Raw genomic sequence first — 25,876 nt, forward strand, 5'->3', positions numbered from 1 at the left:
ACTATAAAAAGCTTTTTTATTGATCTTTTTTTTTATTGCTGAAGCAAGAACAAACATTTATTCCAAACATTAGAATGAAGCAATCCACCTCTAACAATTGATTTTGGTAGGATTGTGCTGTTGACTGACAGGAACACCAGGGTACAATTTAAAGGCATTACAGGCATTGTTAAAGCAGAGTGCATATTGCCATTGTCTTACAAACCTTTATCACTGTTGCAAATCAATGCTAATAAACTGTTAGTGGCATGTAGGAAAAGCAAAGCTGCAGAATTGCATTTGGTTACTGAATAGTTGTTACGGTGCAGATCCTCTTACACACGTATTCATAGACTTTGTTCATGCTCATGTTACACATTACTGTGATTTTTATACAAACACAAGTCATAAAAAAGTAAACAAACCCAAGTGTGGTTGACAGAAACATTTAACTGCTTGCACACTGTGTAGCAATATAATCTTCTGGGCTGAGGTGGGAGACTTATTGGTACCATCTAATAATAATAAGGCACTCTTTAAAATAAGGGTCAACACACTGTGTTACTAATGGTTCTTATTTATCAGTATGTCATCAAGTCTGAAGTTATAAATATAAAACAATAATCAATCCAACTTTTGAATGTTAACATGTTGTTGTTAAATGAACTTTGGTCCAGAAGTAAACAGTAGTAACCTACGGCACAGTTTTATTGAGAATAGGTATTTGGTCATAAACTCAAGTTTTGTAAAAAGTTAGCTGGTGATAGCAGTAAATGCAAGGTTGGGGAAGACAATACAAGCTATTCTTAGGGAAACATTCAATCCATGTAATAGTTTTCAAGGCCATGCATCCATAGGGCCAACACATTAGTTAAACATCAGAGCTTGGCAACCCAAAAAACTGTTCTGTTATCATTACTGACAATAATGAATGATGTCTTTAGCTACTACTTATAAACCCTAGATAAGAGTTGCCTCATTAGCATGCGTTACAGATGCAGTACAAATGACTCTCTTAAATACAGGCTAATCATCAAACATCCATATCAGTGGAAGGATACTCAAACCCAAGCGGTGAGATGAACATTCAACAGCCTTGGTTATCACATGGAGTCAAAATAGTGAGAATAAAACACAATTGCTTATTATTTAGTTTGAGCTATATTGGCAATACATGACAATAAGATCAGCTGGCTTAAAAGCGATTTAAAAATCCAGACAGCCATCTGAAGTATGTAACATTGATTAAAAGAATGGATACTACAAAATCCATTTACTAGAAGCGTTTAACATGTGGTTCTTTGTCCTGAAAACCCTTACTAATTATAACCTCTTGGAATTTCTGAGTTCAAATCAAGTGAAGTCTGATAACATTTGTAAAAAATGTTTGAGGAAACGTCTCTGGAGTCTTTGATGCAGGAATCACTCATCCTGGTCCCTTGTCTTTTCCTCATTTTGGTGTGAACTTCATGTGGAAAGCAGGATTGTTGAAGGTAAACGGATGCACATACAGTTGCATAGCCTTGTGTTTGGTCGGATGAGACTTGATATAAATGGTTAGGGTCTTACACCTGCTGAAAGAGAGGAATAGACAGACATTAAAGATCTGTAAGTAAATGCATACGTCAGTGTTTCATTTAAAACTGCATCGCTCCTCACATGTTATGAGGTGTTGAATAGGCTTAGTTAGGGCTGTTAATAAATGCTCCTACATCCATTCTTCTCCGTGCACATGCTGTATGTGCATGTGTTTGCACATCAGAGTCTTACTCAGACACTTGTCCGTGTGATTGAAAGCTATAACTTTGTCATGTGCCCTTTACTTCATTCCTCAGCGGTCTATTTCTGATGAAGAAGTGGAGATGTTACAAACAAGGATCGGTATTTAGGGTTGGAGCTGACACTCGACAAACACTTTTCCATTCCTATTGTTCACACTCGGGCTAAAGCTTTGAGTGCTTAAAGTCAAAAGAAGTGAGACTTTTGAGCACGACGAACAAAGACAGCTTAACTCTACGAACACCAGGGGATGTTTAATGCTCTTTTGATGCACATGTTATGTCTTTATCACCAGCACTGAGTGATAAGCCATAAGCCAGGTGATGGAGCCCGATTTGCTGCTTAAACGGTTAGTAATCCTCCCGAGCAGTCGGTTATAATGTGAAAATCAAGCAGCTGCACTCTGGTATGTCTAACAACTCGCAAACAACGCAGCGTTGGACAGCCCAGGTGGCAGCGGCTGAACAGTGCACGGCAAAGACACGACAGCAATCCTAGGAGTCTGGAAGGTTCTTTAAACTGGGAAACAAGGTCAGGGTGAAGGTTTTTTTTTTAAATATAGACCTCAGTGCCACAGAGCTGAGCCTATGCCCAAAAATCCCCCGCAGTACATTTGATTTACAGTGAGCAGCTACTCTGGCGCAAAGGCAGGAGGTTGGTGGCTTGTGGTGGTTATGAGCCCACAGAGGGACATCAATCCGTCACGGCCCGACCCCCTCCCATTTCATCTCAACTCTGCTTCCTCCAGCACTGATCAAAATAAACCCTGGTTTAACAGGAAGTATGTGCACATTAACAGCTTGTGATGGAAGAAGTTGTCAGGTTCTTCATTAAATACAAATATAAATAACCAAATATGAACAAACTAGTGAAATACCTCCAAGATTGTACATAAGCTTATTTGCTTTCTTGTCCGAATAAGATAAAGAGACACCAATCTCACATCTGGGTGTGGTATTGATCTTCTCATTTAAATTTGGACAGAAAGTCAACAAGTGTTTCTTAAAAGATCAAACTATTCCTTTAATGTGTCATAGTTAATGTATTTGTTATGCAGTAGAATGGTTTCTTTCAGTGTTATATCATTATACTGTATAGTATGTGTACACCATTTATTTTACAAATACAGAAACTTACCATTGGTGACAAACTTATTCTTGACTCCAGCTGCCAGCTGTAAACACAAAGGGGAAAAGGTCAACAACTTCTGTTGAAGCCAGTATTTTTGATTTTATAAGAAAGGCCACCTAATTGTACCTTGGGATTGCTGTTAGCAATGAAAGGTGCTTTATAAATCAAATTTATTATTATTATTATTATTGTGATGTATGTAGTCAACGCACTATAAAAGGACTACAATTCCCACGGCGCCTGCACTAAAGCCACAGTGATGGGCAACCTGTTTGAGAGACACCGTCGAGGAACAGTTTTAACCGTACACGTACTACACGTGCACATAAAAAATTAAAGTACCCTTTAAGTCAGTGGTTCTCAATTGCTCAGGCCTCGGGACCCACTTTTTACTTGGTCAATACATCGTGACCCAACATTTTGAAGCACTCAAATCTATTCAACAAAAAATTGTGCCGTAATATATACGCTTTTCAGCATACAATATTAATAAAAGTGAAGTACAGTGCATATATCCCTTCACAGAACTAAAGTATGCTTTTAAAAAAGGTTTAATGAGATGATGGAATCAAAGCTGAACTATATAAAAAGGCACACATGCTGAAAACCCAACTCCAGCAGGGGGGTCTGGGGGGATTCTCCCCCAGGAGATTTTTAGAAATACTAACATAAACTATGCATTCTGGTACACTCTGAGAAGAAAATAAATAAATCTATTACTACCTGACATATTAATAATATTTTATGCCATTGTTAGTTTTTCACTTTGTTCTGAGAAGAGTAAAGAGGAGATGACGTGTGACTTACTTTAAATTGTGGGTAAGGGTAGATAGCTCCCATTGTTCTGTGACCTGTCAATCATCAAACCGGGGGTCATATTTCATTATGTGTTAATTTTTATCTTAAGTTGTACTCATGGATGTATAAAGAAGAGTTCTACCGCAAAGTTATTCTCCGTGGGGACTTCCGGCAACAATCTTGATTCTGATTGGCCAGAAGACTCGAATAAACATCAGCAAAGATATTCTATTGAGAAGATGATCACTATGTGACAGAAGTTTTCAAAACCGTTTATGGTCTCCGGTACTTCCAGTCCAACGCCGACTGCATGCACAGCGTTAGAAAATCGGGCCTTCAAAATAAAAGTTAGACTTTTTCCCCCCCAAAAAAAAAAAATTCCAATTTCTTTTTTCAAATTTATTTTCTTCACTCACACATCCGCGACCCACCAGTTGAGAACCACTGCTTTAAGTTATGAAGTTATATAAGCATTATTAAGAAAGAAAGAATACTTAAGTTGTTTATTATTCTATTTGAGTTTTGCTTATTTCTGTTGAATATTTTAAAGGCCTATTTTTTTGTTGCATGTGCAATAGTTTGTTATTTTATTTGGAGCAAACACATCGCAACATCATCTCACCATTGGAGGCCAAGCAACACTTCAAATTGTGAGTAATTTAAAGGAAAGAAACGAGTTAGAACGGTCGGTTTAAGGCGTCTAGTGGCTTGATGGAAAGACAAGGAAGGAAGCCACGACAACTTCTGTAAAACAAATATTTTGGATAGCCTAATGTTATCAGTTGATGGTGTCAGAAATGAATCCATTTATTCTGGGATTAACAGCTTTTTCACTTAATTTAAGCTATAAGGAACCCAATTAAAAAAAACAGTCAGATGTGCTTGATGCAGAGTATTCCACATTTATCAGATACGTTTCTTTGTATGCTGTGAGAAACTCTCACATGAAGAAATTAATTGAGAAACATCAAACACAGTGTTCAATCATAAGCACATGCACTCAATGACAATGTTGTCCTAAAGCTGTGCACAGTGCAGTTTCATGAGTTAGAAAAAAAGTTAGAAAAAAAGAAGATGACTTATTATTATTGACCGACTGACCAATTTGGCAACATTGACCTTATCATATGCGTGTTGAAACACCATGAGAACCGTGATAACACCACACAAATCAACCACTCGGTGCCTGTGGAACGTGCAATGTGTTTTGCCACCACAGAGAGGGGGAAATGACCTCACTCACCTTTCTATTTGAAAGACTGAATAAAGCAAACACAGGAACATTTCACTGTTAAGCCTTTAAAACATTAACATCTACAATTATTCAAAGTACAGGGTGTGTGTGTGTGTGTGTGTGTGTGTGTGTGTGTGTGTGTGTGTGTGTGTGTGTGTGTGTGTGTGTGTGTGTGTGTGTGTTACCTTTGCAGGTGTGGAACTCTTCTTGGTTTCCCACATGCCACGCTTGTTACCGATGTCACCTGGTTTCACTTCCTGTCACAAAAAAGAACCCACACGATATCCTTTACTTAAGCACTAACACCAACACAACAGTGTAGAAATACTCTTGTTACAAGCAATCGGAATCTGCAAAGTATGTTAAAGCTTTTCAGTGAACATAGTGGAGTGCAAATGAAGAAATATCCAAATTAAGAACCTCAGAATTATACTATTACTTTTTGTTTTGTTTTTATTATAATGCTGAAGGTTTGTAGTATATATGGTAAACTGTGTGCAAAATGGTACATTCACCAGGCACACTAGCGTGCGCAGCATCTGGCCCTAGGCTCTGGAACAGTCTGCCCCTCCATGTGAGGTCGGCCCAGACCCTAGGGGTTTTTAAATCTACTCTTAAAACACACTTCTTCTCCCTGGCCTTTTAGTCAGAGCGGAGCACGACTCCTGACTTTCCCTGTGTTTTTTATATATCTGTTGTAATTTATTGTCTTTTATTGTGATTGTAGTATTTATTATATGTACAGCACTTTGGCCCGACCAAAAATCGCTTTTAAATGTGCTTTATAAATCAACTTTGATTTGATTTGATTCACCCGTTTGAAGAGCAGGCAAAGCGCAGCAGGAGAAGTTTTAGTGAGGAAAGCTGAGAAACAATTGTGCAATATGAAGGAGAAAAGAAAGGCAGAAGAAACAGAGCAAACAAACAAAAGAGCAAACACATGGAAGTCTTCAGCCTGCTGTGCAGCTTCCCCCCATCAGGGGGAGGTGTTGCTGCATAAGTGACGCCAAGGTTACAACCACTCCTCTGCTGCTGGCCAAGACGTTTGACACTAAAGATATATTGGTCGTAAATTTGACGTTAAAACAATGTCACACGTCATTCAGCAATGCTCCTGCATGCGGACATAAGGTCTCCAGAAGACCTGGTGAGATCAGCAGCTGGTGTCCTACTTTAAGAAAGGGACACAGTGTCCGCCAAGGGACAGGAATCTTTTATTTTTCCATGCCATAAAATACAAAACAAACGTATTCTACATGCTTTTGCTGTTTTGTCAATGTTATAAAAGAAAAAAAGAGGCATAACACTGTCTTTGGGTGGGATATGAAGGGTGTGACCTTTTGCCCTTGCTTGAAGGAGACTTTAAACATGGAGCGACTGAGAGATTCAAATATAGTTTTTGAGCTAAAGTGAGTCCAATACAAAAGAGGAATGTTTAAAAGTAGGAGTCTGGTCTGTAACGGCTGTAATATAATCTTGTCTAAAGTGATTGACGTATGGAGCGATGAATTAATGGCATTGCAAGCAGGCATGTTGGCATTCAGCAACCTGACACACACACAACTACTGCTGTTCAGCTTTGTAGTTCGACTGTCCAACAATAAGAGTATAATATTCTTCTACCCGATGATTTTCCACATGTTTAGGCTAAAATACACGTGTTAAAACTTTCACATCATGTCAAGAATAATACACAGAGAGTTGGGGCTTTAGTAGCAGATGTTGTGAAGGAAACTGTCCATGTGGTGTCACTAGACTCCAGGCAGCAAACTTCTCAGATATATATATAATGCCTGCAGCCAACAAAAGATTGGCTTGTTGATGTGCAAATGAGCACATTAGCATGTGCAAAATATCAACGGATTACTCTTTTGAAGTAACACTGGTGTCTTATTCACAATAGAGTGTATGTGCGTGTAAAGAGGAGGATTTATGAGGCCTTACGGCTGGCTTTGCTGCTGCTGGTGATGCTGCTGCTGCTGCTGCTGCTGGTGCAGGTGCTGCTGTCTTCTCCGCCTCCGGAGGCTTTGCCATCCAACTGTTGACACGTCCAGTCACGCCTCCTTTGATGCCAGCCAGATCCTGGGGAAAAGAGACATTTCAACTACTCACTTCACACATGAGTAAATCTCTCTGTCCTCCCCTCTTGGTGTCTTTCTCTCACTTTGTTGGCGGGGGCTGGACTTTCAGAGGAGCCCCCGACGTTTCCTTTCTCCCACATGCTCTTTATGCTGCGAGCTCCTCCTGTAGGAATATCTGCCATCGGAGACTTGGGGGATTTCACGTCTTTGTTTCCCTGTGGAAGTAGAGGATGGATTTGACTACTTTGACATGAGGACAACTGCTACATTGACTGGGGGTCAATGGTGGAAAGTCACTTTTTATCGAGAACTTTAAGTACAATTTGAATGTGCTTGTATTTGAGTTTTTTCATTTTGTGTTCCTTCATACTTGTCAACTATTTTGAAGAGAAATGAACGACTTTTTGACATCTTTAGTTACTAATAACCGTATAGATTAAGGCTTTACATTAAACAACTCATATGATTATACAATAAAAATGCATTGTTGAGTATTACAAATACAAAAACGTTGTTATGTTTGTGTGTTTATGTATTTGTTTATGTATGCTTATGAAATATTATCATTTAAACCAAAGACAGATTTATTCTCTACACTTTCTAACTGTCCACTTTTCAGCTGTTTTCTAATTCTGTCATTTCAATTATTAAACTATTACAAAAGATGGAATGTTTATGTTACTTCCTTTTAATTCATTTCATTAATCATCTCGCATCTTAAAACCAACTGTATCTCAACCAACTACAGCAATGAAAGGTTTCTAACACACTGATGTCAAATACAGTCATAATGTTATAGTATACATGTATTAAAGTGTTTGACTTACAGTGGGTTTTTCTTATGTGGAAAACAAGTACTTCCTCTGATGCTTTGATACATATTGCTGATAAAACGACACCTTCAAATTCACGTTATGGACGATTTTAACTGTTGTATTTAGTTAAATTAAGACATTAGCCGCGTTCACACCGGAGTACTTTTCCCACTTTAGTTCCGATATAGTTCCGAAATGTCGCGTCCACACCAAAAAGAGCCGGAACTAAAATTAGTTCACGAGAACCTTTTTACCCCCTTTTCCGTCCCTGTTAGAGAGCAGGGACTCTCATGCGGCTCTCTTGTGAGAAAAGAGCTATATTTCTGATTGGCTGGGCGGATTGCAAACCACGCCCAGTAAAACAAAACAAAAATATTGTGAAGCCACCATTTTATTAGCATTAGCATTAGCCCAGCGCAGAAACGCAGAGAGACTAATTTATGGCAACACAAAATAAAACATGGGAGCGGTGGAAATGAGGAGGTGTCGGCGTTCTGTCGATTTACTCGGAAGGCTTCAGTAGAAGCTGCTGGGAGTCCCAGCAGCTTCTACTGAAGCCAGTCCCCAACAACCGGGGACTTCCGGCCGGGGATTTTGGGCGGCAGTATACGCCGTGAAGTTGTTTGCGGCCTGCCAGTAAACCCAAAGCAGAAGAAGTGACGTCAGCGGCTTCATTTGCCTAATCCACCCCCAGGGACTTATTCCGGTGTGAACGCGATCTGTACTTAGTTCATCAGAACTAAAGAGTTCTGATGAACTAAGTTCTCATGAACCTTTGTGGGAAAAGTACTGCGGTGTGAATGCGCCTTTTGAGTACTTCTCTCAGCACTCCTGAGGAAAGTGCTTCATGAGTCTCACCAGGATGGCAGAGTTGTACTGCTCCATTCTGTTGCCGATCTTGGACACAATTGGAGAGTGAGACGCTCTGGCTGTGGTGCTGTGTGGATGAAAAACAAATGGGTCATTGGTGTGGATTAATAAGTGTCTTGTTTATGATTTACTTATTTGACTGTAAAATATATGCCAAAAAGGTATGGCTCACCTTTTCTGGGCTGATTTGCTCAAGAATTCTGCCTTTGCCCCGATCTGTACAGAACAGCATGGTTTCAGTTTATAAAGCAGTCTTTGGTTGACGTTCACAAATACACACCGACATGGTCAAGCTGCCCTGGCTTCCTTCCTGTCTCTGAGACGCTCTGACTGAGAGGCAGAGCAGTCTGTCCCTGGGAAGATGTCTCTGTACTCACTTAAAGCCTGAGTGACTGGTCTTTGAGACGGAGCCAAGATACACAAGTGCACACCGACTGAGAACTGCTGGTCAAACTGAATTATACCTGCCGTGTGCTCGTAGATTTACACACACAGTTCTCAACATTCCTCTGAAATGACCCGGCAAGAACATTACCCAGTCATGGTCAGTACAAAAACAACCACATTGGAGTAAAGCGAAGACGCCAGTTCACTTTGATAATTGTCAACCAACATTACATGAGAAATATTAGAGGATTTAAAATGGGAACAATGGAAGAAAAAACACATTTGACCCCAAAAAATGTGTTACACTTAACAATATCTGACATATTGATGGAAATAAATGAGAACTGAAATGCTATAAATTAAGAAGACAAGCACAGCTTCCTGGAAGATTTAAAAAATATTTCAGAAAGATATTTTCTTTCATCAACAAGAATTTGAAAGAAATGTATTTCCCAAAATGTCAGTGTTGGGAAGTATGGAGAAGTCTGACTCCATCCCAATCAAACATGGAAGTAAATACAATTGCGTTTTTTGTAGTCGAAGCATTTAGAAGTGACTTTCTTTCCCAAACTCACCTTTGAGGAGCCTTTGGGAGTGATAGCAAACACAGGATTTGGAGACTCTTCCTCCTTCTGTTTCTTCTTCTCTGCAGCCTCTGCCCTCCTCTTCTCTATCTCTTCCTTCATCCTCTTCCTCTCTTCCTGTAACAACAAACACAGGTTTCGGTCACAACCCAAATGGTATCCAATGTGGAGTATTTCACTGATGTGATGTATCCCTGAGTGTAAAATCCATCCTCACCTGTTCTTTGGCTTTCTTGTCCTCCAGCTGCTGTTTCTTCTGCTTGTCCTCCTCCTCTACGATCTTCCTCCTGTCCTCCCTCTTCTTCTTCAGCTCCTCCAGCTCTGCCTCTGCGCTCTGCGTCTTCTGCTTCATCTTCTCCAGATCCTCGCTCTCCGCATCGTTTTGCCGGCTCTTCTCTGTTTTCTTCAGTTTATTCTCAAAGAGTCCTGTGTTCAGTTTGGCCGGTTCGTTCTGTCAAAACCGAGTAAGTAAACAATATATCTATATTAGCGTGTAAACAGATCAGATTATTCACAACATGTAACTAAATACATTTGCCAGGATGAAAAGTTGCAAATGAATGAATGCAAGATATGACAAATGATTTTACCTTGTCCTTGAATCCAAATTTCTTTGGTTTCTCTTCCTTCAAAACAGAGAGAGGACATTATTTGAATTATTTTAAAAACTCACATCATGTAGCAAAAAAGCCATCCAATGCATGTGATCTGTGAGTATACTAAGAAATCACATCATGTAGCAAATATCTTTCAACTGTGTTGACTAATCTAAAGACTTGGGACTTGTGAGGACTCAAAACAGGAACATTACAGCTTTTATTCAACTAGTTCCAGGTTTTTCAAGTTAAGAAAAATATAATTTCTTGAGTTTTGACAATTTTAAGTCTTTTAAAAGTATGTGTTTTTTTATAAATATTTACATGGACTGCCCCCCCCCCCCCCCCTCCCTTAGGGGTATTCATCCACAAAAAACACACTGGACGCTGCACTAGGACAGACACCAGAGGACACTCAAGTCCACCGCAGACGGACCACTTTTGGACAAAATGTCCTCTCCATTAAAGGCAGCTCATTGTGGAATAGCCTCCCAACTGAAATACGGGATTGTCCCACTCTCAATAGCTTCAAAGGTCAACTCAAAGAATGGTTGAGAAACAAACAGACGTGCAGTCACCGCTAAATGCACTTTAACACAGGGGTATCTCCTCTTGCACTTTATATGTCGTTGCTGATATATTGTACTGCCATGTCATAAATACTTGTGTGTGCTGCTCTTGCCCTTTTTGCATATCATGTATTTATTTTTGCTATCTTTATAAATGTCATGTTCTTATATGTTGTATGTGAGGGACTGCAGATGGAAATTAAGTCAAAATCCGCCATATTTACACTTGAAGCATTATTTGTCTTAAGGGTTCATTAATGTGTAATGTCCCTGTTCAAATAAAAGATTAGATTAAATGAAACATGAACGTGTAAAAAACAACCAGCTCTATGCCATGGAAGTGGCACTGACCTAAAGAGGCACTGACCGAAAGAGGCACTGACCTAAAGAGGCACTGACCTAAAGAGGCACTGACCTAAAGTGGCACTGACCTAAAGAGGCACTGACCTAAAGAGCATTCATTGTTTGAAACGTTCATTTATTTGTCCTTGTTCAAATAAACGATGAAATGAAAACGAAATGTAAAAAGTGTCATGAATACCTCCTCTTTCTTCTTCTTCTCTTCAGCCTCCTTTTTCCTCTTCTCCTCCTCTTCTTTCTTCTTCTTCTCCTCCAGCTCTTTCTTCTTCTGCTTGTCCTCATCCTCCCTTTTCTTCTTCTCCTCCAGCTCTTTCTGGCGTTTTTCCTCCTCTTCTTCTTTCTTCTTTTTTTGCTCCATCTCCTTTTTTAGTTTTTCCTCCTTTTCTTTCTTCATCTTCTCCTCCTTCTCCTGTCTCTGTTTTGCTTCTCCTTCCTTCCTCAGCATCTCTTCCATCTCTATTTGTTGTTTCCCCTCCTCTTCCCTCTTCTTCCTTTCCTCATCCTCTCTTTTGAGCGTTTCCTCCCTTTCCCTGGTTTGTCTTTCCTCCGCTTCTATCCTCAGCTTTTCTTCTTTCTCTATTTGCTCCCTTTCTTCTTCTTTCCTTTGTCTTTCTTCTTCCTGTTTGTCGACGTCAGGAACAGCTTCCTCTTCAGCATCCTTCTTTCCTGAATCGGGCTGCTCCTCCTCTTCTTCTGTTGCTGCAACCTTCTCCTCAATCACCTCCTATAATGCATTACATGAATGCACACAATGTTCAAATACTGCTTACTGCACATATTCATATTTTATATTTTATAATTCACTGCTTTCCATTTCACTGTAAATTACTGCTTTACTTTATTGCTATCTAACTATATTTTATTAGTGTCCTTAAAGATGTTGTTGTTTTATAGTTTAAGTCTGCACCATGACATCAAGTCCAATTCCTCGTATGTGTGAACCCACCTGGAAATAAACCCGTTTCTGATTCTGATCAAATAAAGCAAAATGTCAATAAATGCATTTCAATCACCAGAATGAAGGTTGCAGAAAGACCTCACCTTATTTCCCATGCTCGCTGTTCTTGATTCCTCAACAGATTCCTGTTTAGAAAATAAAGAAATAAGTGAAACCAGAATAATCTCACCCCAAGCCAAATTGAAATCTGCACATCTTTCACTGTACCGTCTCCTCTTCCTGATTGTTCTCTTCCTCTTTTCTCCAGGAGTTCATATCAGTGTCTGCCACCTTGCCTTCAGCTGGTTTCTCCTCCTCTTCCTCCTCCGGTGCGCTGTCAGTGCCGTTGGTGGTGCTGATGGTGGGGTCGAACTCCTTCTGTCTGTCCACGGCCTCCTTCATCCTCTTCTGCCGGCGCTCCTCCCTCTTGGCCAGGCGCTCCAGCAGAGCCTGGTCATCGTCTGCACCTTCAGCATCGTCTGCACCTTCAGCATCGTCTGCACCTTCACCATCGCCTGCGGTGGAGGACTCCGTCACACTGCAAGAAGTGGAAATTCACTTGAAATTGATGAAAACAGTGGAGCCGGAAATGTAACTTTAGACTAGGAATGCTAGCGATTATTCGATTATTCGAATATTCGTTACAGTCTCCATAATCGAAAATTATTTTTAAAATTCGATTTTATTTATATATATTTTTATTATTATTCATTCCTGGCTTAGTTTCAACCGAAATATAGACTAATGCTAATAATAGTTATAGTATTAATAATTGTAAATGGCCATTGGTCACACCACCACAAACTTGGAGGAAGCCAGCAGCTCTTCGCTGCGCTGCTACACACCGACCCCCCCCCCCCCCCGTCACACGTGCGATTGATTTATTGGAGTGAGGGCTGTCCGATTTCCGATTTTGATCATGGTCAGTTTCTGGCATCCCTACTTTAGACATTACATTACATTACATGTTACTTGTTAGACGCTTTTATCCAAAGCGACTTACATACTCAATACTGTGGGCAATCCCCACAGGAGCAATTTGGGGTGAAGTGTCTTGCCCAGGGACACAACGACATGCTGACTGCAGTGGGGATTGAACCTGTGACAAATTTGAGTCTGCAAATCCAGATTTGTATCAAATGTTCTGTCTTATCAAGTGTACCCACTTGCCAAGTCTATGATTGGATATTAATATTTTCTGTCTTGACTCTAAAGCTGTTCATTTGTCAGAGTTTGTTGAGCACCATGGAAATAATAAATAATATTGAATAATAAATGGGTATCTAGAACACAATAACACAATTAACTATATTCTGTATAAAAATCTAAATCTGCAAAGGAATTCAAGTTATAAAGTAAATAAACAACATTTTTGTAAACATGTAGTGGAGTAGAAATGTGAATTAGCCTAAACATTAATGATTCAAGTAAAGTACAAATGACTTAAAATTGTACTTAAGTATCACTTTAATAAAGTTAAAATCATTTCATCAGGCTGCTACTTTCACCACTGCACTAAGCAGCTTTTGTTTGTACTGATGGATGCTTAGTTTAGCACGGCTAGCTAGCAACGCTGTTGTGTACCAGTGTGTACAGCTAACGTAGCGTAGCAGCAGCAGATCTGTCAAAGCTGCAGTGTAACGGTCAACAGATTAACTGAAAGCAAAATGTCAATGTATTACTATAAAGTCAAGTGGCATAGTTTAGCTTTAACAGCCACACCAAAGTGTTGGGATATATTTCTGCCACGTAAGTCCTTTATAACAGGCTCTCGGCTCTGAACATAGCTGAGGATAATGAAGTACAGAGGGCAGCAACCTGTAAATCCACCCAGCTCAGAGGCAGAAATCTCCACCCGGCAACACCTCTCTCCTGTCCAACAGAAAATATCCTGCTATGTTTTAGAGTTTGATAACTGCCTTATAAATGTTGCCTTTATTTTTCCTGGTTCGTCACACTACACAGTTTAAATACACTTTCTGTCCCTCATCTGCTTTCTACCCAGGACATTTGTCCACATATCAGGCTACCTGTTAGTGTCGATCACTTCAGGGCCTCCCGACTCCTCTGACTCCTTCGTCCCCTTCTTCCTCTCCTCTCTCGCTCGTCTTCTTTGCTCCCGAGCTTCCTCCTCCTCATCATCATTAGCGCAATCCGGCCTGAAATATCACATTTATATATATTTTTCCTCTTAAATTAAACAACTGAAATGGGAGTTTTGAGAGAATAATAATAATTGTTGGTAAATATTGAATTATTCATTTTTAAGTAGCCTAGTAAAGTTCTAGAGTTTATATCAAATTGATTAAATGGCTTGTAAAATATGTCGCTAGTAGGCGATGGGAAATCTGCTGGTGTTATGATGTTTGTGTGACATTTAAGTCAGATCATTAATTTTAAGATTTTCTAGTCCTGAGCAGCTAAAAGTATCTATTATTCAACAAGAAAACGGAAAAAAAATATACACATGACTTTGTGAAAGAGACTATTGAAAACTCAAATGTAGGTTCGGAAGCACTGATATGAACAACACTGTCCTTACCTCATAAGACATGTGCCAGAGTTCAAGATGTCACCTCCAAAAAAGTGAGAGCTCTCAAAGTAATGACCACCTTGGTATTTATTAATTTAAGAAAGACATGTAATCAGAGACAGAGACAGTACTGGCAAATAAAGGTTGATGATGACAAAATCACCAATATTAAACAAAGAAGTCTTTACCTTCCTGTCATCTTCTATAAATCCTCCTCATGTGCTCATCCTGCCATTGACCTTCCTCAAACTGTGATCAGACCCACATTGAGATTTCCTCATAAAGCATTGCCAGGCTTTATGAGGCATGGAAAGAGTGTAAAATGGCCCATTGATAGAGCATGGGTATTATTCCCTTCTGCTCTTCCTCAATCCACAACACAATGATTTACAGATGTTGTTGGAGGGAGAGGTGATGAGAAACACAAGAGTCCTTTCTGTCTTTCAAACAGAACCCAACGAGGCAGAAATCCAACAAATCCCCAGGGAATGGTTTTCCTGGCATTGCATGGGTGATCCCTGCAAACCATTGAGGAAGTAATTTAAATAGATATTACTCCACCTAAAGCTGGAGGCCTGCTGTGAGAGTGCCGTCAAAATAATGCAGTCACTTTTCGTGAGACAAATGGTTTGGACTGATATAATGACAGCTTCTTGGCTAAAAACTTTACTCTCTGTAACTTTGAGTCTGAAGTGTTCAGTATATCTCAAACTGAAAAAAAAATGGCATTGAAAACATTCCAGTGTCTGCAGCATTTCCTCGAGCAGCCGGGTTGGCACTGCTGGCAGAGCTGGCTGCAGGACTGTGAGAAAATGGCAAGGAACGCCTTATTTTCCACTGCAGCTCTGATAGGACATTTGATAAGACAGCAAGTGACTTCTGAACGGCTAGAAAAGAATGTTACTTGAATCCCTTAAAAGTCGAAAAATGTAGGATATTCTTTATTTAAAAAAAGAATCCAATTACAGGACTAAACCAACGATGTGTTAGTCCGTCTCTCAATTAAAAAGGTTCATGAAAATAGAATTATTTCAAACAAAAAGGATAATTGAGTTCCTGACAGGTACGGTACCAAAACGTGTTAATATGAAACCTTTAATTGTATTTGGGGAAACTTTTAAAGACACACAGATTGAGTTTCCTCATGTACCTGCATTCTTTTAGAGTTTCATATATTTGCAGGTCATTTTCCTTGTGTTCTTAATTTCTTATGCGTTTATTACAGTAGATACTCTTAACCTACAACTTTACACCCACAGAGTGGAGATCGGCAATAACTCTGTTTCGGTACTTAACGAAACAGAGTTCTCAGAATATTGAATATTTCTCTGAGAGAGAGGGAGGGAGACAGCGGGGAGTGTCAAACAGCAGCCTGGCTCTGATGAATGAAAAGGCAAGGGAGATCATTAAGGCGTCATCGCCCAATCAATCCTGTCTGCTACGCTCTGCTGCATGTGGAGACACACAGGCACCCTCCCTCATGCAGAAATGCCGAACTCAACAACAAACGGTAAGCCTCAATCTATCTCCTTGACTTTGCATGATTAGAGGAAAAAGTTCTGAAGTATTTTGAATCTCTTAACCAATTTACTGAAGCCGCAAATGTATCAGGTTTAAATCAGACTGCCAAAATCTGATGAGGCTTAATTCAAGATGTTGAGTTTTTTTTGTTTCAGTTTGCATGTGTGTACTTTTGTATGTTTTTATTTTCACAAAATTCACTTTTAGATGGATAACTCACTTGTCGGTCTCAACGCGCATCTGCTCCCTCCTCTGCCTCCTCAGCTCCATGCGGCGGTCAAAGTCATCGTCCATGATGCCAAGAAGATTATCTTCACTTTCTCACTGAAAGACACATTTACGATATCATGGGTGATGAATTTGGGACAATCTGATTTATTTTGCAATCATGATAATCATCAAGAAGAAAGACATGCCTGAAAGTTCATGCGTATGGCAATTATTTTGTATATTGGGATTCAACAACAATTAGATGAATCTCAGTTCACATCATGGTCATTTCACAGCTTCAATTTGAAGAAACAAACCCTCAAGATAAAGAAAAACCATACTGAAGTAATCTCAAAATCAGTGACACATCACAGGATAGGGGACCACCCAAGGTAGCTTTATGACATGGGCAGAAAAACATGAAACACTTCAGTGCCTGCTGTTGGTCTACCTTAGCAGTAGCTGGAGCTTAGTCCGTGAACAGCGGTGTCTCCCCTCTCGTCATATATCAACATCTACAGTCTGGATTATATCTCAGCCCTTTTCTAGCACAAAGAATTCCTGCTTGTTCTTACAGCGACTTTAACTACCAGAAAAGGAAACGCCTGCCTCACTGCTCCCCTCTGTTTCTCTCTCAGCCTCCCTCCTCCTGCTCTGTCCCACTTTCCCCTCCCTGATCTCTAACTTCAGACTCTCTCAAACGGTTTCCCTTGTTTCATCCTGCTTCTCTCTTTATGTCTGATGTACTGAAGGGTTGTTTGCCACCAAATGTGAAATCCATAATTGATCTTACATGAACCGATAAACCATTCAAGCACCTGTCCGTTTAGGTTCTCGTAACCACAGGTCAAAAATCATTTGATTTAATTCAAGTTTTCTAAGTAGACATATGTAAAGATAGCTCTGCTGTCTTACTGAGCAAAGACTGACAACTGATAGAAAAAGATGATAGGTGAATTTTAACAGCATTTTGAAATTAATTATTGGTTTGAGTTGTGTTTGTCTCATCCTTTTATTTACAGTATTTGTCTTGATCAATAAATAAACAAACTAACTAACCTTGTAATTCGAGAATGAGGCCCATGTATCCATGTGGCAGGCAGCTAAATTCAAAAGACAGCTTTATTTGAATTGTAGAGGCTGGACCGATATGATAGCCCCAATCATTCATGAAAAGTGACCCCTTAACTCTGTGTACTATTGTTTAGTGGGGGTCTCCTGAAATTCCAGGACATCCCTCTGACATCAGACAGGACAAACTGTGTGCATTGAAAATAACAATTAAGGCTTCCAAAGTGTATTTATTTCACTGTACATCTACACCAATCAATCTACAATTCAAAGCCTTTAAGTAGTGTTCATCTGTATTTATGCTTGCACTGGTAGGAGTTATATTCCCAGTTGATTTAAAAAGACCATAAAATCCTAGAGTCACTGTCCTAAAAACTGTTTTTGGCTCACATTTATAATCAGTGTGTTTTCTCTCCTCACTTTAGTGCACCATACATGCCATATTTATGTCCCGAGCACTTACACATGCGATAATATGTAACATATACAGTGTCATAAGGCAGCACACTTAGGTATAATCCATTTGTATCTTCAGATCTGAAGAGGAGCCTATCAGCAGTGAGCAGTCGGTCATTCGTTTAGGTTTTACATTGGCCGGCACCATATACAGTCAAAAGGCTTACAAGCAGAATGGACCATAAGAGGCCTTTTCCAAAACATCTACTACATGGCTAACAAGACAGTTCAGAGCTTTCCTGGAAAAGGATGACACTCTTTTACACAAATGCACCCTACAGGACTCATCATTGCAAACTGTATAGCCTAACTGGATGGTCCTCACTTAGTATGCGTAGGATGCAGCATTGGTTTTAATAATGTATAAAGACATTTTAGGAAAGCTTCCACTGTACATATGTGCCAGATTTGCTCCAGTTTGTGACTCTTACAACCTCAGATCCAGTGCCTAGATACGGTAACAGGTACCTGCTGTGCGGACTGAGGCTGGGAAAAGGAGTCTTTTTTTATTATGGTCCTTGGTCTTGGAATGACCTTCAATCACGCCTCAAACTGAGGGCACTTGTCTCAATAGCATGTTTTAAATTGAAGTTGTCTGAAGTCCTTACCACCAGCTGCTCTTGCAGTAATAAGTAGTGTACCTTTCTTACCGTCCCTAATGTGCACAATGTAGTGACTGCTTTTTCATCTTTTGTTTTCTTAGTTATGTTCACTGTATTTTATATGTTTGTGTTTTGTGTTATCTGTAACGTTGCTGCCTTCTTAGCCAGGTCAGCATTGTAAATGAGATTTTATCTCAATGCTTTTTTATCTGGTTAAATACATTTCAAAAACACATCTTTTCTCTGGAAAACAGGAGAGTGATTTATCAAAACTCATATATTCAAAGGTTTGGTGAGGTTGTTGTTAAATCAAATAATGATAATGATCGGTAATGTCCAGGAACGGAGATTTATAACTACTGAATTGATTAGCATGACATTTGGTTGATAATTCTGGCACCAGAGGATAGGTTTTTGTGAGACTGTCTAGTGTCTACTGTCTACTTGAACATCTCTTAGTACAGTTGCAATACAAATATTGTGATATGAACATTGATGGTTGCAAGACACTGATCTCATATGCTTGTGTTGTGCTTGACTTAATGCCACATTAACATTGTTGGTTTTGAGTTGGTTTGATTGCTTTGAAATTTGGTATTCAGTCAAATGCAAAAAAACAACAACATCAAATCACTCAGTTTGTGGTCTCAGAATTACATTTCTGCCTTCTTACAATCTGAATTGTAAGAACATTATTGGTGTGTACAATGTGTTGTGGCAGCTTAGACCTATTTGCAGGCGAGATGCAGGTGTTAAAAAAAAACTGCTCTCCCCCTCCTCCCCTCACATCCCTCATCATTTCACAAAGTGTCCGTCAAAGCGAAGGTAGAGGAGGTATTCCAGCTATGTGATGTCTGTTCGCCTTTACAGCAGAGAAACAGCAAGTCAACCAGTCAACTATCAAGTCAAGGGCAGCGTGTGGCCCCTTATGTGTGGCCCCTAATAACAGACATTGGCAACTAGAATGCCCCATCACAATTCATCAGTAACTCTTTATATAACGGTCTTTAAATAAGGGGTAAATAGATATTAGGGCCTGTATAACTCCTTATAAATCCTAATCTTCCTACAAAAAGTAATGTATACTTATTTGTATAAATTGCTTTTAAATAAGACTATAAAAGTTTTAATTACAGGATCATAAACACATTTATGGTTTATTGTTATAAGGCCTTTTTAAACACTTGCAATAAACTAGTTCATATTTTATATACTCCTTAACAGTTTAAAAAGGCTAGTGTTTACAATAGTTACACACTCATTTACAAAGTTTAACTAACTCATCTAGTCTGTTATTGTTAAACCTTTACTATCCATTTTTTTCTCCTTTTTTTAGGTTAACAAAACCTTTCATAATGCACCTATTAACATATACTTTCTGCAGCTGCTGGATATAAAATGAGGACAATGCCTAAAGTTTGTATAAAAAGGACATGGATATAAAACATTTCCCATAATTCGTCTCTCAGTCAAACATGAGACATACTGGTATCCATCACTGCCTCTCTTCTGTTGGGACCAATTAATGACAAAGGCTGGTCTGTTCCTGAGCAATATGCACTCTGTGGAGCCGACCTGCAGGCTAACAGCTCGCAGACATGTCAGAGCCGTGATCGAGGCCTGTTTGGATTGGCCCGGCTCCAGCAGTGCCAGCGAATTTCTGTATTTCTAAAGTTAAAAAACTCACCACTCTGGCAGCTATAGACAAATACCTCTCTCCCTTCCACTTTGTTCATAAACGTGGATACACACAAAGAGACACACACTGAATTATAATCACTTCAACACTACAGCTGTCACATCAGTCACCAGGCAGCTTATTTGTATAGATTAGAGGTGTGTGAATTATTCATGCACTGATATAATCCAAATGTAAAAGCATAGCCCCCCTTTTAATTTAGACAGAAATGTCTGCCTGCACCCACTCGGGACACAGAAAAAGCACTTCAATGGTCCAAAGCTCCAGCTCAAGATGCTATCTCGTTATATATGTATTTGCACAGCGTGGTATAGGTTGTTAGGGTCTTGTTGAAATCATGTTCACAAGTCATTCCTACATGACTGATGCCGAGGACAGTTTTTCATTCACACGTCTGTAACGGATTGCTCTCATCTGGGTAAGCTGTCGCTTCTGATGGCATCAAAAGTTTGTTCAGCACTTTTTTTTATTAAAATGTAATATCTCTCCTGCTCTCATGCAACTGGAAACTTGTCATTGGCTTATTGATGAACAGTTCTGCCCAGACACTATTTATCAATATTACAGTTTTTTTCAGTTGCTAACGCACTAAAATCTCACATAAAGCAAAATTATTTAAACTCACACTCAAAGAGCAAAACCTCAGCTCAAATCTCCACAACTCTTACATGAAGATTAGACCTGGAGTACGTTCAAGAGCAATAATCCGGTTCTGGCCACGGCTGCAAAGTCAAAAAAGCTGATTTAAGGGAGTCTACTGAAAGCAAGTCTCTAGTATATTTAGGGAGATCGAATACCAAATATACGATGTGTTATATAATGTGATGTGTGTCATTTGAAAGATCAAAAACAGTTCAATGACTCATATGATAGTCGTTGATTTATGAACCATATTTTGTTCAATACTCAAGTTAACTAGATGACTCATTTGTGTTTATAGGAAAGGCTCTAAAAAATAAACAGTTTACTTTTCGGGGAATTCAACACCAGTGTTATCCATTAAAAGTATTTCATTTAAAGTAAGGCCACATTTGAGTCATTTGTTTCTGAAGCCATCAGAAAGATTTAGACTGAGAATTCCTCAAGTGGTCCACTAAAGGTTGTAATAAGTATAATACGACATTAGCGGTCTTTTGTAAGCCATTCAAAAGTTAAAAGCCTCCTACTCAAAGCCCCATCATTACATCAATTGCACGGCACTTTGTTGTGTCTTTATTCGTCCCAGCATTGTGTACACACCATGTGCTTTTTGTATATTGTGTGGCCATGTAATTACTGGCTCGATGATGGCGTCCTTTCTGAGTGTTTCTCATTGTATTAATCAGACATCAAAAAAGAAGAACGATGAAAGCTTTATGTTCTGTTAAAGACCGTTTCTAATGCATTTACATTTGATTTGACACGGTGCAGGCCTCACATCTTCTACCAGGAAATTTCTAGGAAATAAATGGCAGCTCGATATTAAAACTGAACAGCTGTCTCTTTCTCTATCTTGAAACAATTATAATACAAAAAGAAATGATCAAATTTATATATATGTATATTCACTTTTTTTGCATCTGCCTCCAGACTGCCTGACTAGATTAAAAGATTGATACCACCCAGGTTTTTACAATAAATACTAAACTACCATCAGCAGATGATTAGCTTAGTACTTGAACTGGTAACATGCCTTAAGGTCACAAGATCCACCCAACAGCTAGAGCTCACTGACACGTTTTACATTGTTTGTTAATTAAAGTGTAACATTAATATATTGCCATTTTACAAGGGATTATACGTAAGACTATTTATTGGGTAGTACCAGTCTGTTGAAGCCTCCGTTCCAGATCCTGACCTCTTGAAGTGTCATGTGTTTAATTTAAAAGGACAATACAAGTATTTAGTTAAATAAAGCATGTGTGACTCCATCATAATCAATCATTTGCTCTCAGATACTGTTTACAAAATGTTAAAATTGATTCCAGTAAAGATTTCAAAGGCCAACAGCTGTCTTTAAGTTTTAATGGGAGTGTTTCACCAGCTGTAGCTACATAGCGTAATGAGAGTAACATATGAACATGTTCTGTCCATTATTTGACCTCTGAAGTAATACTGGTTAGTTGTAAAGGCATTGCTTCTTGCACTGATAACAGCATTAGCTAATGGTAGAAAATATACATGTAGAACGTTACGTCAGACATCTACTGCCTAAAATCAGACAAGGTTCTTGTTGAAACATAAAGAAAGTGCTTCAACACGCTAATAGATAAACAGTTTCCTGAGAGGCGTTTGCAATCAATCAAAAAGCCACAGCTGCTTTCTCCACATGACCAAACATGGTCACGTATGAAAAAGACCCTGTCCAGGATACAAATTCCACAGTTTACAAGCCACAGCATACTGTAGTGGTGACCTTTTCAGCAGCTCATTACAATGTTTGTGTACAGTTTGTTTGAAAAAGAGGGTGTGTTGTTTTGTGGTCCATGACCAATTGACTGGAAAAGTGGAGATTTGGAAGCACGTTATGGTTTCTATGCAGAGATAACAGGACTCACTGTGCAGCTCAGCTTCGTATTAGGAAGCAACCAGTCCATCAACAGCTGACTGGTGTACCTTGCTTGCTTTATTTTGTCAATTAGACCAACATAAGAGTCTGGTCTGAAATCAAGTGTAGTGCCATAGGGGGCTAAAATTAATCCAATTTCAAAGCTAAGTCTAAGTCTAAGTTACATCCTCTACTGGGGACTCAATGGAAATAGATGCAGCTATGTGCACTCCCTGTTCTGCATCCCATCAGCTGAGATGGTGTACTCGGCCTCCTTTTAAGGAAGTACACAGGCAGTGTTAGTTGTAGTGTCCCTGCTTGGCAAGGTGCGAGGCCACGGACAGTGAGCATGGTTTACTGTAGGAAATACCTGCTGCTAAACAAAGTGGTAATCCAAGAATAACTTGTTTCCATTGTGATTTCTAATAATCATCTTTCCATTATGCTACTGGGAGACAGAAAGAACCATGCTGTCGATATAAGGAAAGTGACTATGGCTTTTGTATTTTGTATTACAATAGGGTTTGCACAGTGGAATAGTAGAATAGGAACTGCTTGACATTTAAACAAATAAACACAACCTTCTAAATCATTCAAGTTGATGTAAGGAATGTTATTTCTCCTCACATCGATGTAGATTTGATGACAGACTGATGAATGCCTCCATTAATGTCAGAGCCACTAACACTCACCTCCTGTAATTTACTCTGGGGAAAAACTATTTCCTCTCCTATTGAGATTGTCCCACCTGTAAAACTAAAGAGCGGACAGCCCCCCTCTTTATCAAATCACAACGCTTTTAAGCCACAAAGACTCAATTGTACTCAGACTAAAAACATTATAGCAGCCAAATCTATGTTTATTTGTTCCTCTTCTGGACAATTTTAACAAATACATTTGAACTCCAACTGTTTAAAAAGCAGACATTAGTGTGTGCAAGATGCAGCCGTTTAAATTGGGAACATAACTTATCCACAGTCAAATATGTCAGTACTGTTGTTGTAAGGCTGTGTGTTACTATGTACACTTGAAATCTCTCATAAATACTATTTCACTGTACATTTACAGCTGTTTTCCCTCTCACAGCACAAACAATTATCTCGATTCCATGTACCCAAAAAGGGAGAGGATGCTCTGGAAACCCAAACACATTTCCAGTCCCCAAAGAGTCTGCGGTCATAAACTCACACACTGAGGTTGAGGCCTTTATCTTCAATACCATCTAAGGAATAGGAGTCTGACTTGGCATGTCTACCACGCCAAACAGCTTTCCACAACCCGAGGTCTGCTCAATGTTTGAGTAACAGAAAACTGGAGATCAGAAGGTCAAATTATAGTATTTACTGCTGTGTTGGACAGAGCAGATACAAGTGCTGAGCCTCAAGGATACAGATTGCAGAGGCATATGCCAACAAAATGCATGAACATATTTCAGTTTACACAGTCCTCCAAATCGTATCTCTCTTCAGAGATATACTCACTGATGCTAGCTTTATATTTCCCAAGGATCTCTTCACGAAGGAGCTGAACGCCACTCCATTTATTTCTATTATTGCAATCAATCAAGTTTGGCATTTTTTGCACCAGACTGTGAATGTTTGGTTAAAAGAGTTACATCCAAAGAACAGTTGCAATGTTCTCATGGGACAGTATTTTTGGTAAATTATACAGGAAAAAAACTATTGATAGCTTTGTCTTCAGTGTTTATAGCTTTTTTCATAAAACAAACATGTTCATGCCATGATGCCAGCTGTTTCTATGACTGATGGTGACGTTTCTCAAGCCAGTGCACACATTTGAATAAAGGAGACATTTCAACATTGTCTTTAGTCCTTTAACATCTCTAATTGTTCTCCAATAAATGTATGTATTTGAGATTCACAATATGTAGGTTTTATGAATGATTTACTTACTGCTTGGGTCAACTTGAGTTTCCTTTGAATCAAGCTTAAATCCCATGTAAAATATGTTTCCCTTCCTTATTGTCAGGTTTATTCAGAGCAGCTGTTCCTGATATAATCCAGCTAGTTACATTTAAAAGTCGTAAACAAGCCATGCACCTCCCTCGTCAAGTTTTTTGTCACAGCGATTAACTCTCATCACATATCTCTGATTCGTTAGGCACTCAAAGTAAACAAAATTAACTCTCTTTTTCTGCATCACACATTATCATCATCACACTTACCAGGTTGATCGACCGAAGGGACTGTTCTCGCTGGAAATCAGCTGAGGGAGAGCAGCCAGAGGTTTATAAGCACAGCATGCAGCTCCGCCTGCTGCAGCTGCACCGGGGCTGGTGTGTGTGTGTGTGTGTGTGTGTGTGTGTGTGTGTGTGTGTGTGTGTGTGTGTGTGGGGGGGGGGGAATCTACACAGTTTAATTTCATGGATGTCTTTAAAATGTAATGATAATGATTCCTCTCGTTTATACACAATTGACTGAATCTGATGATTTGATCTTAGTCTTTTTGACATAATTATAAACGTTGTGTTTGGGGGTTTCTTTTCTACATTTGACTCTTATATGTATGTTGTTTTATAATATACAGTCTTTGGGTTTTATGATGTGCATGTCTGTGGGGCCTTTTGTCGTATATATACTTATTGCCCTGCGTTGTTGTTTTTCTTGCTAGTGCTGACAAATTGCCAGAGACAAATAAAGATTGGACATAAACATCTGCAGCACTAAATAACTGCATATAACTCACAGGTTTTCAGAATCATTAACAACATTGTCCTTAATATATAAAATCATTATCAATGTCAAAGCTATTCATTAGTCCTCCTTGCTGGTGTGAATACAACATGTAATGTCCATCAGGATACATCATCGCCTCAACAACAAGCTGGATGGAACTTTATTTATTGCCTTGGGGAAATTCAGGAAAGATAGACGGATGGGAATGAGAATCATGGTGATCTCGGTGTTCATCTAAGAACTTTTCCATCCAATTAGAGGGTTTCTGCCTGGCTCATCAATATTGGTTTGGCCAAATTATAGAAATGGTTAAGAAATAAGGAGCCACTCCTCAGACTCAGCTGTTTATTGTTTCCAGTGGGCACAAGGCGACCACAATCCAAATTGCAGGCATATCTGTATCTTCCCAAACAGCATGGTTGTTTGTTTTCTAATTAATTG

At 39.2% G+C, this 25,876-nt stretch overlaps 2 protein-coding genes across 5 annotated transcripts in view; both read right to left on the reverse strand.

Annotated features, from left to right (window-relative positions):
• cald1b (caldesmon 1b) lies at positions 1 to 25,017 on the reverse strand. 4 transcript variants are annotated; one of them, XM_079683208.1, is made up of 16 exons: positions 24,925 to 25,017; positions 16,395 to 16,498; positions 14,151 to 14,279; positions 12,349 to 12,658; positions 12,225 to 12,266; positions 11,365 to 11,907; positions 10,249 to 10,284; positions 9,876 to 10,109; positions 9,650 to 9,775; positions 8,860 to 8,903; positions 8,676 to 8,754; positions 7,086 to 7,217; positions 6,866 to 7,003; positions 5,107 to 5,178; positions 2,896 to 2,932; positions 1 to 1,550 (listed from the first exon to the last, which is right to left on the reverse strand). In XM_079683208.1, exons 2-16 carry the CDS (start codon positions 16,466 to 16,468, stop codon positions 1,537 to 1,539), a joined length of 2,010 nt encoding a protein of 669 aa, XP_079539334.1. In that variant the 5' UTR covers positions 16,469 to 16,498; positions 24,925 to 25,017; the 3' UTR covers positions 1 to 1,536. The 4 variants fall into 4 exon arrangements, with proteins under 4 accessions (XP_079539334.1, XP_079539333.1, XP_079539336.1 ...); XM_079683207.1 differs by having other exon boundaries at positions 1 to 1,553; positions 24,925 to 25,016; XM_079683210.1 differs by lacking the exon at positions 14,151 to 14,279 and having other exon boundaries at positions 1 to 1,553.
• Positions 1 to 25,876, reverse strand: part of tnnt2d (troponin T2d, cardiac) — a 49,657-nt gene that overhangs the window by 5,195 nt on the left and 18,586 nt on the right. The gene's annotated exons all lie outside the window — the stretch shown is intronic.

Source organism: Notothenia rossii (assembly GCF_949606895.1).
Source record: "Notothenia rossii genome assembly, chromosome: 5".
In the NCBI taxonomy this organism is placed as follows: Eukaryota; Metazoa; Chordata; class Actinopteri; order Perciformes; family Nototheniidae; genus Notothenia; species Notothenia rossii.

What these genes read in the sequence shown, in the direction of transcription:
- cald1b (XM_079683207.1), bottom strand. Translation starts at nt 16,468, where the DNA reads ATGGACGATGACTTTGACCGCCGCATGGAGCTGAGGAGGCAGAGGAGG. An exon ending in ACAATCAGGAAGAGGAGACG is followed by an intron (nt 12,267 to 12,348) that starts GTACAGTGAAAG and finishes TTTTCTAAACAG; the next exon opens with GAATCTGTTGAGGAATCAAG. An exon ending in CAGCAGCAGCAAAGCCAGCC is followed by an intron (nt 5,179 to 6,865) that starts GTAAGGCCTCAT and finishes TTTTTGTGACAG; the next exon opens with GAAGTGAAACCAGGTGACAT.